This window comes from Haliotis asinina, chromosome 9, assembly GCF_037392515.1.
Source record: "Haliotis asinina isolate JCU_RB_2024 chromosome 9, JCU_Hal_asi_v2, whole genome shotgun sequence".
NCBI classification, from domain to species: domain Eukaryota; kingdom Metazoa; phylum Mollusca; class Gastropoda; order Lepetellida; family Haliotidae; genus Haliotis; species Haliotis asinina.
In genome coordinates, this window is record NC_090288.1 from 15918341 (window position 1) to 15944110 (window position 25770).

A 25770-nucleotide genomic window follows, 5' to 3' on the forward strand; every position below is an offset into this window, starting at 1 on the left:
ATGTAGGGGGAAATGTGCTGAGTGATGCATAGCCTGTTGGGGGTAACTGCAGTGCAAGATCAGATCTGGATGTGTCCTCTGGTGTAGGTTGTGCTGTGGAGGACATATGACCCCAGTTATCATCAGCGATGCAGGTCACACGGTGGAGGACATGTGGCCCCGATCATCAGCAGTGATGCCGCCGGTCATGCCATGGAGGACATTTGACCTCTATCATCTCCAGTGATTGTGGTCACGCTCAGTTCACTTCACGGTATCATGTCTCTGTGATGCAAAGATACAAACCCATGACATGTAGGGCTCATTTCCACATAGCCCAGTCCAGTATGCCAGTGATGCCTGACTGGAACACCCTAAAGCATACAGAGCCTGACACTGCAATGTTAAAGCAGCACAAGGAGATTCTGCACATACTACATCCCCGGAAGACAACATAATGCTGTCCCCATATCACCTCCATCTGTCTGGCAGACACATCTCGCCTGTTGACATATGTCCTTGTAAGCCTAGCAAGCATTCTTACAACACATTACCAAGTTTCTTCCTTGATGATATGAAGGACGGTATGATGCCTGTTTATTCTGACAATTAGGAAAACAAAAAGTCTTGTTTTCCTGTGGAAGCCCTGCATACCTCAGTATTGACTTTGTAGCCAGATAAACTGGCAAGTGTTTTACAAGCAGCTCCTAACTCCTGCCTGCTGACTGACAGTGTCTGGCAGACTGGCCAATATTTGATGCAGACGGATAACTCTCAGACACCTTGTCCTCAAAAACAGCACCTTTCACCTGACTGGCCATTTGCACTTTTTGTCCAGAGAATTGCTTTGTGCATTAGCTGCTAATATCATTAACTTGTGTGGATGACAACGTTTGACGATATGATCCACAGTTCTGTTCTGTTTTTATGAAAAATACTACATTGTGTCCATAAAAGTTTCGTTAAATTTTGTAGGATTTTGTACTCCATTGGTTCTTTCCATTTGTGGGGTGTTGTTCTCAGAAATGGGTTACAAGTTTATGTGAAGCAGAAAGTCTGTAATCGGATGATTAGTTTCACTTGTGAAGCTCATTCATGAGTGGAACTTTTCAACTTAATGCGTTTATCTGGAGAAATATGTAGGTGAGACAAAATATGCTTCATTGGGCCTAATCTACTGTTATTGTAGAATATCCTAGTAATTCAGTGTAACATTATGTAAACACCGTTCAGGGGTTTGCTGACATGTTCCTAGAATCTGTGGAGACTGCCTTTAGATTATCCTGCTTGAGTTTAAACACTGAGTATGTGTTTAGAGGAGAAGACTAAGAAACAGAGCACCTGTCATGATGGCCTCCAGAGGTCAGTCAGTTTAGTGTAATGTGAAGGTGAGAGATAGCAGGCAGCTGGGTGCAGCAGCCACCTCCATGGTAGTTTTCACTTCACAGTGTCTCCTGTTGACAGTTGGTGCACTTCAATCAGGAGCATGTGTCCTTGTAAGTTCTCCATCTACATGGAGCAGGAGGGTAGAGTTAATGTTCCCCTGCTGAGATCTCAGTGGCTAGACAGTCCTATGCCCATGTGTTGCTGCTCATATTGCTGTATTTAGACACATTTCATGAAGCTGGTTCACTTGACAGGCAGCATGTACATAGATTTGACAGTTGGTAGCAAGAATGTCAGAAGTGATGTTATGTGCATTTGTCTAACTTGATGTGGAAGTTTTGTATGTATGTTTGTGAAAAACATGACATTAAATGAGACAGATTATAGGGAAGAAGTGATAAAACTTGATATATGCTCCTTCAGAATTGTCTGGACTTTGCAAGTGTTCAAAAAACATAATGGATGAGTGAGTATGGTTCTATGATGCTTTTAGAAATATTCCAGCAATATCATGGCAGGGTCACCAGAAATTGGCTTTACACATTGTAACCATGTGGTGAATCGAACCCAAGGCCTTAGCATGACAAGTGAACACTTTAACCACTAGGCTACACCACCATACAACTGGAAGACATAAGGCATTACAGATCAGATCAGATTATGAGAAGAAATGACACCAGGGTTAACATGCTTGGATTTGTTCACACCTACTGCCTTTCCTCAGCTGTGCTCAGTACATGAGTACTCTTCAGAACACAAGATGGTGTTTACTGTCACACATCAAAGTGACGATAGGAGTGGTTCTGTTGTAAGTGTAGGCAGTTCCTGTAACTTTCATACTCCCTGTGCACCTGGATGGAATGTTGATAGATGTGGTCAAACAGTGATGAAATCAGAAAGCCAAGAGACTTTTATTGCATGGGATGGGTGGGTCATGTCAGCAACATGGAACAAAAGGCTGATGACAGATCTGCCTGTGACCATGTAGTTCCAGATACACTGTTGTTAGTGTTTGCTTGTTAGTGCTGTACTTAGCAATATTTGAGCTATATATGACAGCCCTTTCTAAATAATTGAGTCAAGACAAGGCATAATCAAGCCAGATTTATGGATGTCACTTCTTTATTGTGAATAACACAACCTTTCACTCTGTATGCCTGCTCCATCAGGTCTAGACCAGGCAGTCCTATGTTTGAGATCGTGAATATTTGGGAAGCAGTGGTGTATTAGAGGTAGAAGAGCCTTAGGAACTGTTTAGTGTGAGATGCGCTGTACTCTGAGCCCTTCCATCTCAGAAGGAGATATGATGTGGCACACAGTACATCTAGTTCCTGTTTGGCTGACTTCACAGCTGAACCATGACTCTATGATACCAAACCAGGAACTCCAAATCCAGCAAGGTCTGTTACGAAATCAACTTTAACTAAAACTAAAGATCGGGTGAGAGGGGAAATGTTTTTTGTAATTCAGTAATTTAAATACTGTATCTTGCCTCTCTCAGATGCTGTATTTATTTGTGAGGTGTCTGTTGGGAAAATAATAAGGTAGGCCCTACTTACTGTGTAAAACTAGATTAGAGCAGCGTCGTTGTTCCTTTCCACTTATAGGCATCTTCACAGGCTGATGTTTGGATGAACCATGTTAGGTAACTGTAAAATGTCAAGCCTTACAAAAATATGCAAAGTAATGTATGTGTAAGTGATGTGTTGTCTAAAACACTGCAGAGTTGCATCCCTGAGGTATTCAATCACAGCTACAAATGCTGACTTGCTTCAGCTGTCTTTCTAGGTTTGTCAGCACCAAGCCTGTACTTATGTGGGGTGTACCAAAGTTGTAAAACTGTGCATCACCATCTTCATACATAAGGCAGCCACTTGAAGATTGTTCATAGCACTGTTATAAAACAGTCAGGCAGTCAAGACAAATTGCTGAGCCAAGCTAGTTGTTAAAGTCAGATAGATGTTTAAAAGGTTGAATCAATGGATGGTAGTTGGTGAGACAAATATTTACTTAAAGAGACGTTTGTATTAATGTCAGCCCCGTGAGTGTGAGGAAATATTCGACCGTTTGTGTGAATCATGTCACTAAAAGACCAGAAAGGAAGTGACTCATCCATTAACCAGGTGCTCCAAATTATACCTCAAATTTGATGATGATGCACGAGATTTCATTTTAGGATGATGAAGAGAATAATGTGTAGAATCTGATAAGTGATGTAGAAGGAAGATTAGTGAGCAGGGAAACCCTCTGTGCTCCATTAACCTGATTCTTGTAACAGTTTTGGCGTATATGTTATCTCCTCGCCCACGTTGCCTGCAGTGGTATTGTTTGACCAGATACCAACTGACTCTCATCATTGTGGCCATGTGCAATCTTTAAGAACAGATACAGATGGGGGTGGGGGAATAATGGTTTCTCCAGTATGATGAAATATTTGATTAATTTTATGCACACAAAAAACTGTGTTCATATACCGAATGATAGACCATGTTGATTTTCCGAAATAAGTGGTGTTGTGTGTTCCCAACATGTTTTTTTTACAATAATGTAGTGTATATGTAATGTGCCAGCATATCTCCAGTGTAGATATACATGTAAAACTTCTAGGCATTGTTATCTGAAGACCACAGTTGTATACTATTTACATATTTTTGTATCCTGATGCATAAACAAACTTGAAAACAAGAAGTTCTGAATTTGAAAGTTTCAAGTGATATTACATTTTAAATGCATTAATCTATGTATAAAGTGACTTGTATGAATTTCAACTGGGTTGTCAGACCTGTAGCACTGACTGTAGGTCTGTTTGTGCCACTCCTCTGAAAGGTTTGCTCCTCTATATAAATAGAAGCATTGGCTCTGGACAAACATTGACGTTTCCAACCTCTGTGTCTGCTTTCTGCACTGTTGCTGTGCATTACAAATTACTGCATCTCACTCTTTTCATCTACATTTCCTTATTGTGAATCCAAGGATACTGTGTGCCTCGTAACTTGATCATGGTTTGAGGTCTTTGTAAATGCTATCAATTATTGATGACTCCTGCCTCTGTCTGTTACTGCTTCTAAATGGTCGCCCAAAATGAAAACATTTCCTGTATGCAACTGAAATTGGTGGTGCTTGGTATAAACCAAACTGTCTCAACAGTCCCTGAACCACATTATTCTCCCATGCACCCAGCCCAACCTCTAATGCTAATGCAATAAATGAAGGTTCAGATCTCCAATCTCACTAGGACTCCCATTTCAGTTTTATAAGAAATATTTGTTTCTGTCAAAATTGTATGTATTCCGAGACTGTGGGTAAGTCGAAGTGTCTTGTTTACAAACACGAGCAAAACTAGATGAATCTCATAAAGTGCTGTGGATATTTTCTCCAACTGTAAGTCACTTTTATCATGGGTTTATTGTAGTGAAGCAGTTAATCTACTTGAAGTATTTTTGTGTCCATTTGTCATTCTTTGCTTGCAATATTTCCAGTCTGGTTGATTTTCAACACCCAATTCAAGTAAATGTCAGCCATAGAGTAGCTATCAAGTCTATCTATCGCAGTAGATGTCCAGCCCTAAGAAATTTTAAAGTATGTCTCTTGTGTATAGTCTGTTTTAGCATCGACTGCCCCGATGACACTATGCAGATTATCAGCTATATCTACACAAAAGACACTTTCCTGTATATGTGTTTGCCAGTTTCTGGTATTTATGATACCAGCACACCAGCCAAGGGACCAGTTCAAAAATTTGATGTCATCATGGAATCTGCTGACTTGAAACATTGTCTTCGACATAAAGAACTTCAGTCCTTGAAATTGTGCTTGTGACAACCTAGGGCAGAAACTCTAGATCTATTTTGCAGATTTTTTTTTTACCATAAGGTTGTTGTCCAAACTCTGAAAGTTTCATGCTTAAAATTGTGGAATCATATGAAAGTATGTTTGTCATTTTTTCATAGCATCAATACATGACGCATTTTGAAAACAACTTCTTTTTTATTTTTTTTGCAATGTTTCAGAGCTAATCCTTGGACTTTCATCATTCACCTGATGAAGGAACAAGACTAAGCACTGAAACCTCTTGTAAAGAATAATAGTTAAGTTGCTGTCCATAAAACGTGGATAAGATATATCAATGTTCGTCCGACTTCTAAATGCCTATCTAATACTTCAATATTCATTGCATTTTGATGAGGAATTCACCATCTTCAGATTATTTTTTTTGCTTAAGGACTGCAGGTTTTTTCTCAAAACCAAGTTTTTGTTATCTGACATTGGACTTTTGTGCTGGTCCCTTATCCAACATCAGTCCCTTGCAGAGACTTGAATATTGATATTTCACTTCACAAAACTGTACCATTGACCCAGTCTCTTTTGTGTTTTATGGCTCAGTGCTAATCTTTCTACATTAAGATGGGCTAAACCTTGTTTGAGTGATTCCCTATGATAAACAGAGGGCTTTAGGGACCTGACTGATCAGTTGAACTTGGGGGTTAAAATGTGTCAAGGTCGCCTTTGTGGATGATGATGTAGACAGTGAGTGTGTTGATGCAGACGGTGTGTGTCATCTCTTGAGACAGATGTAAAATATGGAAATCAGTTTGTGGAAACATTGATGCCACTGGAACTACCGCGTTGGGACTAACTGAAAGTGTGGATGAATGTTATTACCAGTTTACTGTCTGGTTATTCATGACTGAATTAGACTTGGTACTGAAATGTTTGGTAAAGGTAACCGATTCGTGGTTTGATGAATTGAAAGATCTTCATTCATGGATATTGTTTTTAGCAAATATCATAACTCAAGTACAGTTTATATGGAACTAGAAAGTATCGAATGATGAAAAATTGCCCTAGCTGGAACCTATGGTTTTTGATGACATTTGTGATTTTTTACTGAATGTCAGTAACTTGCTTGTAAAGGAAACATTTCTTAGTATACTAACTATTATTACTTTGTGTTTAACAAGTATCCTATTTGTTGAATCTGAAAGGTTTTGACTCAGTGTCCAAAATAAAGGTCCTTAGTCCATTGAGGATTTCTCCCATAAGACACCTTAGAATCACAATATCCTAAATATTTAGTTATCAGTATCAGACTAGTGACAAGGACCACTAGACTTATCTTGAAAAGTGTTGACAGCAAGTAGGTGTCTGGGCATGTGTTTCTTCAAGAGGGGGATTTTTGCTGAATACACACTGATTATTATAGAAGTTTCAAGGAGGTGATGTTATCAGGTTGAGCATGGTAGATGGAGCGTTACAGGGCTCAGTGTGACACTCCTTCAATTGTCAGCTAACCTTTCTTATGATCCCTGATGTTGAGGGCTGTGATCCAGATCTGATACTGCTATCCTTTAACACATGGTTAGCAATAGCTGGTGAAGATGTAAGGGTGAACTCCTTGGAAGACAACATCACTGTATTACCATTACACTCTGAACTGAACTGAACGCACTGAACATTTCAGGTTTGTGTTTCAATCATACATGAACTTAAACAATCCTGGTATCGTCTGTACCATGTAGATTAGATTAGAGCAGAATGAGCCACATGTCAAGACCTCGGAATTGAGGATTTATTTAAGGTTGCGGTTGAGAGTTTATTTAAGGTTGGGGGTTCAATCAACATGAACTTAAACAATCTTGGTATCATCTGTACCATGTAGATTAGATGTGGGCAGAATGAGCCAAATGTCCAGACCTCGGAATTGAGGATTTATTTAAGGTTGCTGTTCAGTTTGCTGCTAGCTTGAACAGATCCATGGTATTGCCTGTACTGTGTATGTTAGATGTGGGCACGATGAGCCAAATGCCAAGACCTCACATTTGAGGGGTACATCTTGATGAGGAGTGAGGGCTTGCAGTGATAAGACAGCTGCACATCTGCTTAGAGGAACCATGGGCAGGAGAATCCTCCTCCAGCAGATGTCTACAGTTGCAGTCGGATGATGATGGGCAACATGGCTGCCCTGACATCTGCACTGATACCGAGTCTTTGATGACTTTATCTGCGGTTTTAATTTGGGGGTGATTGGGGAGATATGTCTTAAACCTGTTGCCTCTTGGGAAGCATTGGCTTTGTACAGGTGGTTTTGGTGGTTTTTTGATGAATGCTTACCTTCATGTTAATTGTCATAATGAGAAAAGCATGTATCCTTATAGTGATTGAAGTCGAGGAGGACCTTGGCCTCATTAAATCTTTGAACTAGATCTGTCATAACTCCCATTCTTATGCATGGACTTGTGCTAGTCACAGCAATTAGGTGTCTGTGACTTGACTGAGGCTTTGGGGTTCATTCGATGTGTTATACTGCCTCCTTGGTGTAGTGGTTAGAGCATAGGTCCAGACAGCAGAAGGCCACAAGTTCGATCTCTGGCTGCGTCATACTAAAAGACCTTAAAATATGATGCTTCTTGTTCCCTCCCTGGCTCTCTGCATTAATGGGTAAAACAAGCACTGGCCTGCTTGGAGTCCGTGTAATGTGTCAGAGTAGAATATTCATGCTTAACTGAGACATGGTATCTTGTTGAGCTAGAACAGCAAAAACCAGCTAGTACAAGCAGCCACATATATACATGCATGCACATTGTCATATAAGTGAAATATCATTCGGTTTGATGTTAAACCCCATTTCACCTCACCTCACCATGTGGTCTGAAGTGGGCTGTCTCAGTTTGTAATTAGTGATGACCTCTGTCTCCAGTGTTCAGTACAGGATTATGCCAAGCAGTGTTTGGGAACTAGGCGTTGCTGGGGTTCTAAAACGTAGCGATGTTTAATTCTGGGACTTTATAATATTAAGCTTATGAAGATCCACATGATTTGTATCTTAAACTAGACACACTGGCAAGTATTTGTTGAGTATTGTGCATGATTTCAGTCATTGTAAGGTTGCATCATATTTTCAGTTTCCATCTCTTCAATTGCCATTATGTTTTCAGTTTCCAGTAGTTTATTGGGGATAACTTATGAAAACATATGATCAATATGCTCCCTGCTAGTCATCATGTGCCTCTGTCCAATCCGGGTCTAGACTGTTCACTTACGGCCCTGTGTGAAAGTTAGATGAAAGTCTCTTTATGTGAGATTAGCCAGGAATGTGGTGTCTGTTCTCCTGGGGAGCAGCTACTTGTTGCAAAATTGAATTAGCACGATAGGTGTCACTCTCTTGTGTCCAGCGCAGTTAGTGGTGTGTGGATAGTCAGGCTTCCAGGTTGTGAATATTGGAGCAGATTTTACCAGAACTTCAGTTATTGAAACAACTCCTGTACATTCTGTTATAGTCTGTAAAATAGATATTTGTATGGTATGCTGTTCAGAATCTGTTAAATGATTGTTGTGAAGGTGATAAGTAGTTTTTATGATACTGCTGAATGATTGGCAAGATATACTGTTGATTGGTTCAAACTGTTAATTGGTCAAAGTTGTCCCTTTGTTTCCGTGACTTTCTTTCCAGTTCCCATTGTGATACTGTTGTAATGGTTGTGTGGAGCTCTTGTATGGTTGTTGTGAACTAATGAAAGGTTGTTTGTGTGGTTGTTATAATACTGTTGAATTGTTATCAAGCACTCTCTTCGTTTAAAAAGGCGACTGAATTAGTAGTCAAACTCTGTCTCCGTGGGGATTTGGTGTCATCCTAGTTATTGGACTTAGACCTTACTTGATTGATTGCATGTTGTAGTGCCCTTGATACTATTCATTTGGAATGTTCATTACGCCATAATCTGGTGTTTCCAATCCAGGGTACCAATCCACAAAGTGTTATGACCTGCCTTAACTCTGTAGCTTATTATTGGCTTACAGATGTTGTAGTGCTGCGAATGTTTTGTGGATCAGGGTCCAGATTTGGCTATTAGGCAGGTTGAAGCCATGCTGTTTGCAGTACAAAACAAGCAGCAAACAAAACCAATTCCCATACTGAGGCATCCCATTCTGATTTCCATCCTGAAGATTTTAGTGTTGAATGATGAAGGTCTGTCAACAGGTCTTGCCCCAAGTCCCTGAAGCAGTCGTGATTCAGTCCTCCAAGAATAAGCAAACTTAAAACTAAGCTGGGTGAGTGGTCATCAGAATTGTTGGCAACAAATCTGAGTGTGATACAAGTACCCGTCAGAAACCTGAGTGTCCGATATACAGGGAAATTACTGACGACTCAGCACTTCTTGCTCAGTCTTGGAAAAGCTCAGTATTGATTCTGCGATGAGGTGTGTGATGTGGCCTACCCAAAGCCTGGCCCACCATGTTTGCAGGCACGAAGTACTCTAGCCATTGTTCCGGAACTGCAGAGGTGCTTCTGGTTTTAAAACTTAATGGTGATCCTACTTATCGCTGATTGAACATTGACCTGCCTGGGAGAGATTTCATTAGTTTCAATGAGCTGGAAATACTCCCTGCATCTGATCAAGAAGCAAGGTGCCTCCGAGCCACCATAGGCCTTTTGGATGGTGGATCCATATTACTGTATACTCTTTCAGAAATTGATCCACTTGCTTCAACTTCATCTGCTTCATTTTCCTGTGGTTTCTTTGTGAACTGCAATCACAAGAAGGTGTTATGACTAAAGAATCTCAATTGGTCAGGACAGGTTACACTTCGGCCTGCAGAGTCTGGAAAGCATGTTTCAGGATCGTTAATGTTGAAAATGTGAACAGTACTCATTTATTTAAATTTGTTGTGCTTATGCTGTCAACCACTAGATTGCCAGTTTGGACAGTTACATGTACAGGTTGGAACATGTCACTCACTTGATCAGTTACTTTCTTCTTGTCTGTCTATCTTGTGGCAGTGAAGTAGCCTACTGGTTAAAATGCTTGCTTGTCACAAAGAAGGCCTCGGTTCGATTCCCCATATGGGTACAATGTGTGAAGCCCATTTCTGGTATCCTCTCCCCTACCCCATGATATTGAAGGAATATTGCTAAAAGTGGCATAAAACTATTTCACTCACCCACTCACTCACTCACTCTATTCACTCACTCTATTCACTCACCCACCCACCCACTCACTCACTCTGTCTCTCAGTACAGTTTAGTCTAGTGGATAGTCTCTGCCTTGAAAGGGCAAAGTGGCTGATGTTTTTTTATCCATGGCTGTTTTACACCAAAACATATGTTGCTGCCTTGCCTGTTGCTCAACATTGAGAGTTAAAACATTGACTGTCTGAGTGGTATCCATGTTCAACATCTTGCAGTGCTACCCACAGTAAAAAAATTATTTAACCTGACTCAAGTTTCCATTTTATGACTAGTGTTACTTCCTGATCACTCAACCTGACAGAGAATACAGTTGTGCTTTCTCCTATCTATCATCTGGAAACATTGCTCTTGTCTCTCGTTCCATGTACATGAAGCTGGAGTCACTCATTTACATGCATGTTGACATTACAAACAACATTAATAGTCTCGTCTTGTAATCTAATTCTTCAGCATGTCTAATGGATGCTAGACAAATAAATACTGATTCATTTCATGGCATTGCTCTCCCAAAAATTATCAAGGGATTTGAAATGACCAATTTAGATGTTTTTTTGCTTGATGTTTTTGTATGTGAGTCAGTGGAGATACTTTCTACTATGCTGTTTGTGGAGAGCAAGGGTGGGGTCCTGAAGCTTGAAGGAGTTGCAAGTGAGGAAACATGATCAGTTGTTCAGCTCATCTGCTCCTCAATGCTCAACCACAACCTTAACCTCAGCTTCAACCTCAACCTCAACCTCAACCTCAACCTCGATCTCACCCTCAATCTTACCACCCACCCCAACCCTCATTCTCAGCCTCACCAAAACACCCATACACTCACACACAGCCATGAGGTGAAGTCAGTTTTCACCTTAATCAGGAGAATTAATGATCTTTTCAGGAAAAAATAGTAAATAGTCTTCTTTTCTCTCTTGTTTGTAATGTTATTCCACTGATAATGTAATAATGCTTTATCATATGAAGATAAAGCATTCATGTGATAAAGCATTATTTTTCTGATTGACTTTTCTGGTCTTGAATCCTAATCGAGTTATCTCATCATCACAAGTATAGTACATCCATTTGACTTCTTTCTCTGGGTCTTGACTGACACCTACATTGATAGCAGCCTCTGTTATTACTTGTAAGTTGTATATCAGGCCCTTCATCGCGTTGTTTGCTATGAGATGATATAATCAGCCAGGCCAGTCAGTAAACAAGCTTTTCAGAGAACAAATACTAATCTTTGGGTGGAGTGTTTGGCACTAGTGTTTGGTAACAGCCCGAGAAAGAATTGGAGCAGTGTTTTGTAATCAGCAAAGGCGTCATACGCTGATACCTCCGACTGGCTGCAACTGCAGATTGATTAGGCAGGTACTGCCTAGGATGTTTGTGGGAAATTACGGAGAACAAGTAAGACCTTGGTTTGAACATGTATTCACTTTCAGGATTGTGTTATTGAAGAGAGGGTTGTAAGACTTGAACGACGGATATGATTTAAGATTTAAGTCATCGACAACGGTGAGTGGGTAAATGTCATTTTGTGCCCTTGTCAATAATGTTACTGTGAGGAGGTATTACAGGGATACATAAGTCCAGATCATGTGAAGGTAGGCTCATCCATGTGCCATGTTCATCATCACCTGCTGAATCAGGGTAATAATCCTTCTGACCATCCAAACAGCCATAATTGTAAGTTAGGATTATGCGTAAAATTCAGCCAAGACAAAATACTCCTTACTATTAATTTAAACTCATCACAGGATAGCTTCTTACCATGTACATGCCTATTAAATATGAGTAGGGAAAAGTAAAAGTCATTCTGACAGTGGAGCAGTCACATAAAGTATTTCAGGTCCTTTTTCAAAATGTCTGAAACAATGTGCCTGTATGTGACTGCCATATAAGCAAACTATTACTAATCAGTGTGTTCGTAATAGAGATGAAATCACATAAATGCCATGATAAGAGAGGAATATTTAGATTTGGCTGAAATATGGGTTCTGATAGCAACAACTGGATGAGGTTATGATACTGTTAACAGACTCAACACAAAAACTGCAGTTAGCCAAGTATAACTGTGAACTCTCTAACATCAGTGTACTTGAGGCTGAGTGAAGGTTAATAGACCAGTGTTATGGTTGTAGAGAACACACAGCAAGTGGTTGTCTCTATCCGGAAACATCATCAAGTCTTCTTTGGGGATCAGCCTCAGCAAGTTGCAGCGTAATGGCCTGAGGAACGAGATCTATATACCTGCTCAAAATAACCTCGATGAAAGAAGTGATATTGGATTAAGTAACACTCAAGCTTTGTGGGGGAGATGTTGTTTGCATTCTATTTCCATCCACGTTGACACAGAATTTCGTGTTGTTAGCTTCTTCTCTGTGTTGTTTCAACCTGCTGTTGAACATCTCAAATGCTTTTTCTTGGCTTCGACATTTTGCTTGGGTACAATTGAAGTGCAAGAATGTAAATAAGCTTAAACTGGTTGATGGCCTTGAGGCGGTATCGGTGTACTGGTAGTTTCTATTTGCCAGTACTTTCAGAATTTTGTGGCAATTTGTCAGGAAGATTTGGTATTTGGCCTTTTGCATGTTTCTTTGAAAATTTATGCCTACTTGAACATTCCAAAATGTCTGATATGCAAATTTATACGTCTGAAACTATGAGCGAATTCTTCAAGGGGACTGAACCCAGTTCTGTATGTCATCTCTTGGAGGCCGTTTTTGTCATTCTAATGTTTCAGGGCTTTGATTTATTACAGATCCCGGAACCAGTCACATTTCAGTGTGCAGTAAAATGTCACTTTCAGATTCAAGTCCACTAGACAAGATCATAAAATGGTGCCTTTGTCTTGAAAATGTTACAAGTTTCCTTTTCCTCTTCTGAATGATTGGGTGGCTGACTGATTGAAAAAAAAATCTTCATCTTGAGGGCTGCTCCTCTGGTCATAATTTTAATAGGTAGGGACTAGGTGGTTTGATGTTGATGTTGATGTTTTTCTGAAGCTCATGTTTTATGTGTTTAAGACCTTTTTTGGGTGTTATCAATTTAATGATTTTCAAGGTTAATTTCTATCAAGTTTTGAAATTGTAGATGTTTGAGATGCAGTAAATCTTTAATGCTTTGGGAAACATTAAGGTCATCTGTGTCAGGGAAGTTTGCATTGCTTTGCTCTCTGAACAACTGTTGGGTTGGGTTTTAATGATTTCATCTTACCACATACTGACAGAACCAGATAAGAAAGATACTGCATGAAGGGTTGGGACAGAAATGGAACAGTAATGGTGAGGGTAATGGAATATGTTTGAACTTTGGCAGTACAATTTGTAGTTTATCAAAACAACATTTTATGTTTTTTGATTGAGATAGGGATGTGAAGTTGTGATAGGGGAAATATGTTCAGATGTCATGGACCTTTGGTGTAAATGTATAACTGGGTCAGTAGTCAATATTTGAGGTCATTTCTGGGTCAGAAAATGGCAACTGGGTTAGATGAGGTCAGCAGTCACGGCTGCCATCTTTTTGTCTGGGGACTGAATTAAATAGGTTTGGGTTACAACAATGCTGGCCGTGTACATAATAAATAACTTGGTTTGAGTTGGAATGACAGCTAGGTCTGCCCAGTCTTACATGATTAACCATTGTTGGCATCTATGGCTGGTTTCAACAGAACAGTTTATCATATTATAGGGTTTGGGGTCTTTGTTATCTCGCTGTAATATCTGAAAAGAAATGACCAATATATGATGTAACATTGAACACCCACCCAGACAGTCACTTCGCATTAACTTAGGAACTGCAGTGTTTTCAATGATTTCATCTTTCATATGCATTTTGGTTGTCATATATTTAGAAAATTGAAGAAGGGAAAATCTGGTTATGGAATAGTGTACTGTCAGTCCCCTTGATTCAAAAGACAAATTGTTAGTTGTAGGTTTCGAGAGACATGTGAACCCAGTCTAATTCTAACTTTTCAGTCTGTCATTTCCTAATAATTGTTTAGGGTGTGTTCACTTTTTGTAGTTAATCTCATCTGAGAGAAGCACTTGATGAGCAGACATCCTAGAAGCCAGGAAGGGTATCTCTCTACATCCATACATTATATAATCCTCCAGCTCAAGTCTGATGGGTTTCAGCTTGGAGTTGTCCTGGTCAGGAGGCTTCAGTGTATTACAACTGACATGCTCCATGTGGTGTAGATGTTTGTACAACAAGAAGCTGGGTTCTGGGGCACTAGGTGTAGAGTTGAGCTGTGGAATTGCATGATGAGGGATGAGAGGTAGGGCGATAGAATGAGAGGAAGGAGGGTGTGCAGAATGCTTTTCTTAGGTTGTGGAGGATGGTATTAGGTTCCTTTTCCATTCAAATATGTTTGTTTGTTACTATTAAAATTAAAGATTGAGAGAATAAGCATTAGTCTATGGTTATGCATGCTGGCATGTTTAGCGGGGAGTAGATAGATAGGGTTGGGTCAGAAAAGACATTAGAGGGAGGCTGGTATGGAGATGAGTATTGACAGGGAGCTGTTGGGAAACTGAATATAGGGATGAGTAATAGATGAGCTGAATAGGTTCAGCATGAGGAAGCTGGTAAACCTTTGTCAACCTAAAGACCTAGGCCTCCTTTCACAGTGCACTGAGGTGATTGTATTACTAATGTATCATTAGTGAAGGTTGCTTCATGAACAGAAGGTGACTCCAAGGTGGTACACCTGGAACAAGGGGTAAAAACCTACTAACTAAAATCACTTAAAGTCTTAATTCAATATACCTTCCAGTCAAGCGTGTTCAATCTAGTTCACAGTCTGACATTGAAATGGTTAAGTTGATATGAAGTCATCAAATATTTCTTCATGTATTTGAGATGTGAAGGAGACATGATAAATTGCTTTTGTTATTTTCTTTTTTGGGGGTACATATTTCAATACATCTAAGCAGTAAACAATTGTTTGAAGATCTTACGGTCACTTTAAGTTTGTGAGATGCTTCTGAGGCTCAGTCACAGGTATTTCCTATGCTTGTGACAATGACTCAGACGGGACACCTCCCACCTACTCCCAGTCACACATTCATGTGAAGCAGTTGCTGCCACTGCCTTAATGAATCACTGCCATGTAGGTCAGTGTGTGTTTTAGGAAGATGGGAGAGAAGGCTGCTGGTGTAGAGTTCTAACTGCCAGTGCCCACTGTAATAGCCCCGGCAGTTGGTGGATCCTGGCCTCATCACAGGATGTATGGTAACTGATAGTCAATTCAGCTCAGCTGTGACAGATCGCTAGATTTGGGAATTCAAGATCTTCAGTTTTACCTGACTGTTGCGTGAGGCTTACTTTCAGTGGATCTTATGCCTTAGTACATGGCCTGGGATATCTGATCCTGCTTGACAGGAAGAAAGTTTCAACTGACCGTTGAGTTATTGTGTCAGTCTGTAGGTGTGTTAGAGGCTGTGCTCCTTTAAAAAACACAGTTTGTTTTGTTGAGTTTGTGTTTTGGTAACTGGTATTCAGCTAGCTGTTTATTTGTCAACAATCCATCAATCATCAGTCTGAAGAAGTTATTGATGGGTTCTGTATAGGCAGACAAACCTAATTGTTTGAATTTGAAATGTTCAGCTCTGATAACGGAGGGATCATCATCAAGTTATCAAGCTAATGTGAAGCAGTTTCATTCTGTTTTTAAATGGTGACATTCTTTTCCTGCATGTTTTAATGTGTGATATTTAAAGTGTCAGTAGGTTGTATGGTGAATATAAAATGATTGTTCTGTTTGTGTTGCAGTGAGGACCGTATATTATATCATTATCAGAAGCTACAAGGGACATCAAGAGGCCTTGCCATTGTCAAGTAAGTAGCTTTTTGTTCTTCAACTTACACTGCAATGAATCAGTAAATGCCAGAAATCAGTGCATGATCTAGGATGCATGGCACCCGAAAGATGCTGGTTTGAATTAGTCTACTGCAAGCAATGCTTGTAATATAAGGACAGTAACTTGATCAGGCTCACAGACTTGACATGTCATTGTATCCCAATTGCCTAAATCAATGCTCATGATGTTGATCACTAGTCTGTGTGGTTCAAATTCAGTTATTTACAGACTGCCACTATATAGCAACAAACAAAAGTATGCATGTTTTCTTGTCCAGAAGGATTTTACCCAGAAGAACAGATGGATAGCCTTGTGGTTAAAGCATTTGCTTGTCAATCTAAAGACCTGGGTTTGATTCCCCACAGGGATACAATGTCTAAAGTATTTTCTGGGTATTATTTGTTTAATGCTGCACTCATCAGTGTTCCAGCTATATGACAGCTGTTTGTAAATAATCGAGTCTGCCCAGACAATCTAGTGAAAGGTATCATGAGCAGGTTGGTATCATGAGCACCTCTCATTTAGATAGAAGAGGAGACTTAATTGTTTTTGAAGGTTAAATAATTTTAAAGAAATGTCATCAGTAATGTTTATGTTTTTATTTATTTATTTATTTTTTTCTTAATTTCTTTTGCATACTCAAATAAACTACCTGCCATATACATTTCAAGGAAGATGTGTAATTGTTTTGAGCTAAGTAGTATGTATCATGTGGATAATGTATGAGAACTGTGTCGGAAGTCAACAAACCAACCAAAAAGAACCGGAGGGCAATGTATCGCCAGAGTAAACTCTGAGGGATAATCAGTCTTAAGCATTAGACTTCGGACGACTCCGTCAAGTAGAAGGGAAGCTTACTGGCTCCTGTTTGATGTCCTTGAAACAGGAAGGATGTCTTAAACACAAGTACTAGGTCTGTCTCAAGAGGCTGCTTGTGAACTTTCAATGTAATGTAGATGACAGACCTTGTGCAAGGCTATTTCCTAGATACTTTGTGATCAAGATGCAGTAATGGCTGTGAGGTCAAGAGTGAATGTAAAACATCAGAGTTTCTGAAAAAACGTAGGCGATGTTATGTCAACATGTAACTGTGTGAAGCTCAGATGGAGTTGGAAATGGTTTTGCACAGCTTCTCATGACCACTGGTGAGAAATGATGATAGACAACTTCACAGAAATGGAAGACTTGTTAGCAAGAGGTGATTAGTGGGATTGGGTAGAGCATCTGCTGACGTCATCACAAATGTGCTCATGATATCAGTCACTGGTTGTCTGGTCCGACTCAGTTATTTACAGACCCATGTCATAGAGAACTTGTACAAAGAGACAAAGGTATTGATCTCTTCCAGTTGATGCAGGTAGTGACCATTGTGAAACTTGTCTTCACAAAAACATGCAGTTATGGCAGGGGACAACAGAAATGGTGTTCACACATTGTATCAATGAGGGGTATCGAATCCTGATCTTCAGCATTATGAGCGAACACTTAAACCACTATTCTACCCCAACGGTCCTCATACTGGTAGCAAGAGGAGAGGTTGGGTGTATGTACATGGCTCTGGCCCTCAAGGTTTGCTGAATTATTTCATGCCTAAATCTTTGGGTTTAAGCACCCCAAGACTTCATGCTTGATTTCAAACAAGGGCGATGTCTCTCCCAGTGTGGCCATTGTGATTCGAGCAGTCAGTGATTACAATGAGCCTCTGAGATGTACCTATTGTGAATGCCAATCTGGCTCCATCTGGTGGGCTGCAAGAGGTGCTATTCCTGACCGCCAGAGGTGTGAGACTGTGTAATTAAAGCAGTTCAGCACCTAGATCGATGTAGGTCTAGCTTAGACAGGGGATAATGGTACCGAATTAGAGGATCATTGTCACAGCCATGAAAGCTAATATGTCTCGAGTATAATGACCACTTCAGTGTTAGTTGCACTGACAGTGAATAGCTCAAAATAGTGTCCATATATCAATGTATGGTCTCCATGGAAAATGAAATAACAGGAATCGATGGTGGCTTCAAGCATTGTTCTGGAGTGAGCTATGGGATAACAGCTAGTACAGTGGTTGGATAATGTGTATTTATAATTGGCGAAGTAGACAATGAGATCTGGGGTTTAGAACTAATCCTGGTTGTGGATTGGTTGATTATCATGGACTCTGAGTGTTTATCATACTTTTGATCCAAAGTCAACTTACATATGTGTCAATCGCAAGAATAATAGGAATGGCTACAGTGGTTTTAACACAGACCTACTGTTGTATTTGTTTCGCTTTGTTTTGTTTTAACTGGTTGTTGGTTTAAGTTCAAATCCTTTATTTTTACTCCACTAAGTAAAATGTATTTATGTTTCAGTTATATGAATATAGTTGAACGACTTCCAACATACGGTATACACTACTACGAAGTCAAAGTAAGTATGCATTGAAACAATGATTCATTAAAAGGTTCCTGTTCATAGCATGAACAAAAACTGTGGAATACTTTCTTGTTCTTTTATAGCTGTTAATTAAGTTTTCAAACAAAAACAAAATCAACATTTTTTGTCCTAAACTATTTGCCGTTCCAACTGGAGTAAGGAATGTTATCATGGATCAATCTTTAGATTGTGTAAGGCATTCGTGGTGTGCATACATGTGCACATTAAATTGGACAATATGAGGCATGATATTAATAGGTCTGGAGCCTGCCACTGTGTTGTGTTGTTGCTTTCTGATGAAGGCTGTACTCACACACAAGTCGTTGTCGGAATGAGTAAATCGACTGTTGTACATGTATATATATATCGACAGACGTTGTCTTGGATGGTATTCTCCCTTAGAAGCAGAGTATGAAACTTGATCGGAGTAGGATCGTAGCATTATGAACATTCTTCAGGAGATGACTTTAGTGATTATTGATATGCTTGATGTTATTATGATAATTGGTATTCTGTACACTTTGTTCCCAGGACAAGAAAGACATTCCATGGTGGTTGGGTATCAGCCCAAAGGGGATCTCAGTGTTTGACAAGAACGACAAAACAACGCCAAGAAAGGTAAAGTCAAATAATGTTTATATTGGAACTCGATGGAGATCTTGATTGCCTGATCCAGATTTCATCATATACAAGAGTGAGTGAGTGATTTTGGTTATGCGCTGCTTTTAGCAATGTTCCAGTAATATCATGGCAGGGGACACCAGACATGGGCTTCACACAATGTACCCATGATAGGAATCGAACCCAGGTCATGGATGTGATGGATGAACACTTTAACCACTTGGCGACCCCATTGTGTACAGTTGGTTGGATTGCTGCAGACTGGGGCATAAAACAACATTCATTTGATAACATGCCTTGTGAAGATGCAGGGCCATTTTGAATATTGGAAGATAAGTCATGCTGGGGCATATCTTGCTTCTATGTTGTTTTGCTCAGTCTCTGGCAAACATCACCATCATCATAATCATCATCACATCAGCAGCAGCAGCAGCATCTGAGGCCTGCATTTATCCATGTCATGTCACTGTGTCCTTTGGGAAAATGAAAATAGTTGTGTCTTGATGGACAGTTGCAGTTTAGTTGGGCTTCCTTTAGTAGAAAAATGTGAAACAGACACTTCAAAATAGTTTGAATGGTAAGTAGGACTTGTCTAAATGTGGAAACTTTTAACTAGAGGTAATCCTAGTTCAGCAGTTTGCACTTTCTGTTTAATGCTCTCTGGATAACATGTTTGCAAGCAGTGAAGGTTGTCTGACATGATCATTGTGAAGAAGTTACTTCCTGTAATATGAGCTCAAAGCATAAAGTGTCAAACAATGGTCTGATGTGCACTCATGACATTTAGGAAGGTAGAGTTATCTCCCTTGGGATGTAGTCAAGCTGCATCTTGCAGACAGTTTACTGTCATCATAGTTGTCAGCTACATTGTTTTGCTGCTGTCAGACACTGACAACCTGTATAAAAAGGAGAGTTATCTCCCTTGGACTGTTGCCCAGTTTCGCTCACTGACAGATGAGTGTACTTGTTGTTAACTCAATATGAATGTCAGACAAAAACAACTAGCAGCCACCATCCAGTACTGTTCTCATTTTGCCAGTTCCAGAACTGGTTTGTTGCATGATCTGTGTTACTTATCTGAGGTATGTCACATTATCTGTTGGATATGTGTAAGAAATGTTACACAATACTAATGATATTTTCCAGATGTCGCACACAATCCATTAGATATATTTCAAGATAGTTATGATATATTCCTGGTACACAACACATGGATATATTTCAGATATATCATATGATATTTATGTCATATTTGATATATGCAGCAGGATCTGATGGATTTATTTTAGAAACAAAACTTGTGATAGTTTTGATACCTTGAAGATTTCTAGCTGGTGTGACCCGTGAAGGTCCCAGGGTAGAATAGGCCTTCAGCAACCCATGCTTGCCATTAAAAGCGGCTCAGCTTGTCGTAAGAGGCGACTAACGGGATCGGTTGGTCAGGCTAGCTGACTTGGTTGACACATGTCATCGGTTCCCAATTACGCAGATCGATGCTCATGTTGTTGATCACTGGATTGTCTGGTCCAGACTCTATTATTTACAGACCGCCACCATATAACTGGAATATTGCTAAGTGCGGCGTAAAACTTAAACTCACTGACTTTCTCTATCTGGTGTATGAATTTCATCAATGGCCAAAAATAGTTATAATCTGTTACAAATATGGAACATGATCGAGATGATGTATTTTGCAAATAATATTTATTATGCACATGGATTCGCCACACAATCTGGTTGATATAATGTACAAATGACTCAGTAATTATGATAAACTGATATGATATATGATATATATATCCAAATATTCACTATGATGTGGGGATATATTTCACAGATGGCATGATATTTCTATGTTCCAGTTATTCACATGGAAACAACTAGAGAACCTGTACTACAGAGACAAGAAGTTCTCAATAGAAGTACACGATCCTAAACGGTGAGTGTTGATGTCGTGTGGAAGACGCCATTCCTGCGTACAGTGTGTTTAGTCACAACTGCACATATACCTTCACAGATGTGTCTGAAACCAACTAGCATGGTTAAGTTACCTATTTTGTTTTGATTTAGGATATATCTGTCTTGCATCTGTAAATTTTTAGACAGTGCACTTATAATTTGAATCTCTGTGTTTGCATGAATTTAATGTTCATTTGTTCTGATTGGGTGAGGGTCAGATTACTTTCAAATTGTAAGAACTGATGATATTTGACAAAAGGAAAGAAATGTTTTCAGAATTAAGAAGAGGGTAAAATAGTTAGTATTAAATTGAATTTAAAATGACCACTTTTTTAATACTTTTTTGATCACTTCATATAGCCTGCTTCAGTTGTATGAAGGTGCCTCAAGACTTAATATATTGACACAAAATATTAAACTTGTATCAAACTACGTGAATATGGGTTGACATTCTAACCAGCTCACAAGGAGATTGATTTGCCTCCTTATCTAACACACCCTTCCTCAGATAAAGGAATATAGTATTTTCCTAGTCACAGTTTTTACTTAGAACACATTCTAATGCACCTGGTCACTGGAAGATGATATTGCATGATCTGTATCATTTGTGAATCTTGGCACTGAGAAGTGTTAGATCTCCATGATGGTGGCCGAAGGGAGATAACTCTTTTAAGTTGTGCAGGATTGCATTTTGAATTTGAACTGTTTATTTGGAAGATCTGTGACTGCAGTGCCTGCTCTGCTTTTGTGTGTGCATGGCTGCATGCTTTGTCCATGCATCTTCCTTCCATACTTTCATCAGAATTATTTTGCTCTTACTTCCAGTTAATCCTAATTATTATCAATAGCTGTGTCATCATCTTTTTCATTCGCCTTTAACCCTGACGGCATAACTAACTTCATTTTATCATCATCACCATCATCATCATTGCATTGAACCATACCAAACATATAGGAAACTAGATTGAAAAAAGAAATTGATTGAACATTTTCCCAATCACTTTGCACCTCTCATCACGTACTAACAAGACTTGGTAAATACAATCCCCAACTCCAACAGTTACTGATGAGCAATTTTGAAACATTGTGATGTCTGTGCATGTAGAACCAATATAGTGCAACCCATTTGCATGAGAGAAACAGCAAGTCCAGCACAGGCCCCAAGTTCTGGTACTTGAATGTCATAACCGGGACTTGAAGGGTTAATGATTGGAAATAAGGAGTTAATGCATGGGTTTATAGGATCCATGTGTGTTGTCATGGCAATAACTAACCGAGGGTATGGGAAATACGTGCTCAGCATCTTTTTTACCTCAGAATTTCAGAGGCACCTTCTTTCAAGCTGAAACAGGTTTAACATTACTTTGTTTATCGGAAGCCATTTCAAAGGACCTACTTGAAAATGAGCCCTTAGGAAATCCAAAACAGTTACAGTCATTAATGTGAAAATTCAGAAAGTGGTACATATATTTGTATTTTTTTTTGTATATTTTTAAATTTTTTCCTCCATGTTTTGGAGGGAGGTATGAAGTAAAAATACTTTGGGATTTTGAAGAAAATAGGTTGTGGAATTTTTTTTTTCATCCAGTTTGTTTAGAATGAAAAGGAGTACCTGAATTTTAGTTAAACAAAGACCTTGAATGTTGGTGCATCAGCTTATCTGATATGTTTGTTCCAACTATTTAGTGTCATCCACACATTGAGCAGTTTCAACCTTTATGAGGACGCAATACGTGAACCATTAACAGAATTTGATGACCTCTCGGATGCAATTTCCGACCCGAGCACTCAGTAAGTATGTGACATGGAAGCAGGTTGGCTTTGGGAACTACACAGGGGTAGGGAGTCGTGGTCGCTTGTGTACATCATGCACTTAAGGAACTAGTTTCTGCCAATTAATTTTTCTTTAAGGCATAATTGTATATGTTCAATTTTAAATGAAAAATGGATTCATTAATGTGTGAGTGGGCTTATGCCACTTTTACCAATATAACAGGGGACACCAGAAATGGCTTTCACACATCATTCATATGTGGGGAATGAAAACCTGAATCTTTGGCTTGCCGTTCGACTGCTTTAACCACTGGGCTACCCCTCCATCCCTTCAATAATGTGTAGATGAATGTTACATTTGCTTTTGAAACTAAAAGTTCTCTTAAAATTGTTCCTGGAATTAAAATGGTAGTTTCGTTTGTGGTAGTAAAGTCGGAACTTGAGAACAGGTATTTCTTTGGGTTTCTTCCCTGCACAATACAATGTTTGTCTGTGGACTAGTAATGTTTAAAAGAATGAGTTGCACATAATTCAGGACCCGACATTTCACTGTGCAGTTGCTTCTCTTTGGCACTTCAAACACCCATCATTGCGTCCCAGTCTATCATAATTACACTTCTGACTTTTTCAAAGAGGTAAACATAGAAGACTCCCATTACTTCTTATGACATCAATCAGAAACACTATGAAATAACTCGTACATTTTGTTGAAAGTCACTGCTTGACTAAGTGCAAGTTGAACCACTCACTGGTGGTCAAGGTTGATTGAATAAATTGTGACCACATTTAGTGCTTCAGTTCATATTTTGGTAAGCACAGTAGTGGAATCCTGCATCATTTTCATCCATGAAGCACCTTTCAAACATCAACATTCTGATTTCATCTCACTGTGATTATATTGCTTAAAGCATATTTAAATGTGCTTGTAGCTGCAGTATTAATCTTAGATTATTTCTAAAATGTATCCAAGTGAGAGAAATATCATTCTTGTGTTGTAGTTTTGATTTTGTATGCTTGTTGTGGTCTTGTTTTGATTGTTTGCCTGTTTGTGCACAGTTATCTGCCCCTGTGTGGTAGAATAGTTATCGCTTTGGATGATAGGATGTGACCTTACTTTGTATATATTCACTTAATATTTTAAAGAAAACATAACTTTGCTGAAATATTTTGCTTTGTTGCAAAGTATGTATTCCACAACTAAACTACATCTGTATATGTGTACTTATGCTATCAAACATTCTTGTACAAAATACAAATAAGAATTATAATCATCATGTTGTTTCTTCTTCCAGTACCGTTTTCTATTGTTTAGTTTACTTTGGGACACTGCTGTTCACATTACACAGTTAAGACTACATAAGTTACATGGTAATTGAGGAAGACTTTGCTTTGTATAATAAGGCACTCTCTCTTCAGGGTTTCTGTGAGCCGGAGAACATTCGGCCCTGGTAACGTCAACGTTCATGCATGGTTTGCATCTACACATCAACTCACAAAATGTATCTGGCAAATGGCTGTCGCGCAACATCAGTTCTACCTCGATCGCAAACAAAGCAAGGTAGGACAAGTTCCAAATATTTTACAGTTGAATTTTGAGGAAAACATTATTCTAAAGAAAGACTGAGCTTCGTAAAGATTTATTGTCTTTGAACATCATGTCATTTAGAGATTGTTCATATTTTAGTGTTTGTAGGTTAAATGTTTGTAGGTTAAATTCCATTGCACTATTAACTTAAATTGACTGGCAGTCCGTTCTTTGGTCCATTGGGAAATCAGTGTAATGTCCTTTAGGTATTACAGGATGAGCCAGTGTCTTGAAATGTAAGAATCAGTTCTGATATCTGGAAAACTTGAAAAGAATACAGAGATGTTCAAAAGCAGTTGGTATGTGACAAAAACACTACCTTGAAGGATATCTGTGATTGACAAATGCTCAATTTCTCTGGATACAAGAAAAATATTATAAGATCTTTATATGAAGCTCCTCTCATGAACTTTTGTGTTTCAGGCAACATTGCCAAGTGCTCGGAGTATGAGCGAGATTGCTGCTGACTTATCCAAGAGTACTACGTCATTACCTGGTTCTATTGGCTCGGATCTCAGTCGTAGTGCCAGCTCCCAGAGCTTGCCCAGTCTTACTACATCCAGGTTTGATTGTGAGTAGCTTTCTATTTATGTACTAGTTACTATAAAACAAATCCTCATAGTAGTGTTAACATGCTAGGGCGGTGTAGTGGCCTTGTTGTTAAAACATTTGGTCATCACTCCGAAGGTCTATGTTAGAATTCCCACGTGGATGCATTGTGTGAAGCCTGTTTCTGGACTGTGATAATGATGTAAAGTCGATTTCACTCACTCTATCGCTAAAGCAATCACTCAAAAACTATAACTGCTGAATCCCAGTGACTTCAGTGTAAAGTATCCTAAACCTGGTGGCTACCATTTTTGGCCAAAGGACATTTTGTGCATCATTGGTGTAAAAGATACATCATCGACAAGACACGTGGTATTTTATTTTAAAACTAGCAGAAGCCCTAAGTATGCCCTCACTCACTAACTGTATGAGAGAAATAATCTGGGAATTCATTTTGCTCTACATCTTGTGTATTTTACACAATGTTTTATCAAATGACACAAATAATTTAATTAGCATGCGTACTGAGGACGTACAGAGGGAAAATGACTTTGTCAGCGAAGGTATTTCACTTCAAAGCGATTGTTCTTGGAAAGTTCATATAGGCGACATGATAAAGAAAATAGTCCAATGATCAATTGTCTGAGAAGTTTGAAATAATGTTTATCTCGGAAAACTTATATTCT

General features: G+C 39.1%; 1 protein-coding gene across 7 annotated transcripts in view; it reads left to right on the forward strand.

Annotated features, from left to right (window-relative positions):
• Positions 1-25770, forward strand: part of LOC137295743 (FERM domain-containing protein 4A-like) — a 165664-nt gene that overhangs the window by 117181 nt on the left and 22713 nt on the right. For all 7 annotated transcript variants that reach the window (XM_067827270.1, XM_067827267.1, XM_067827271.1 and 4 more), the window contains exons 8-14: positions 16094-16159; positions 18534-18591; positions 19129-19215; positions 21081-21157; positions 22864-22968; positions 24367-24508; positions 24959-25106. In XM_067827270.1, the coding sequence (XP_067683371.1) occupies positions 16094-16159; positions 18534-18591; positions 19129-19215; positions 21081-21157; positions 22864-22968; positions 24367-24508; positions 24959-25106 (683 nt within the window). The remainder of the gene's footprint in view (positions 1-16093; positions 16160-18533; positions 18592-19128; positions 19216-21080; positions 21158-22863; positions 22969-24366; positions 24509-24958; positions 25107-25770) is intronic.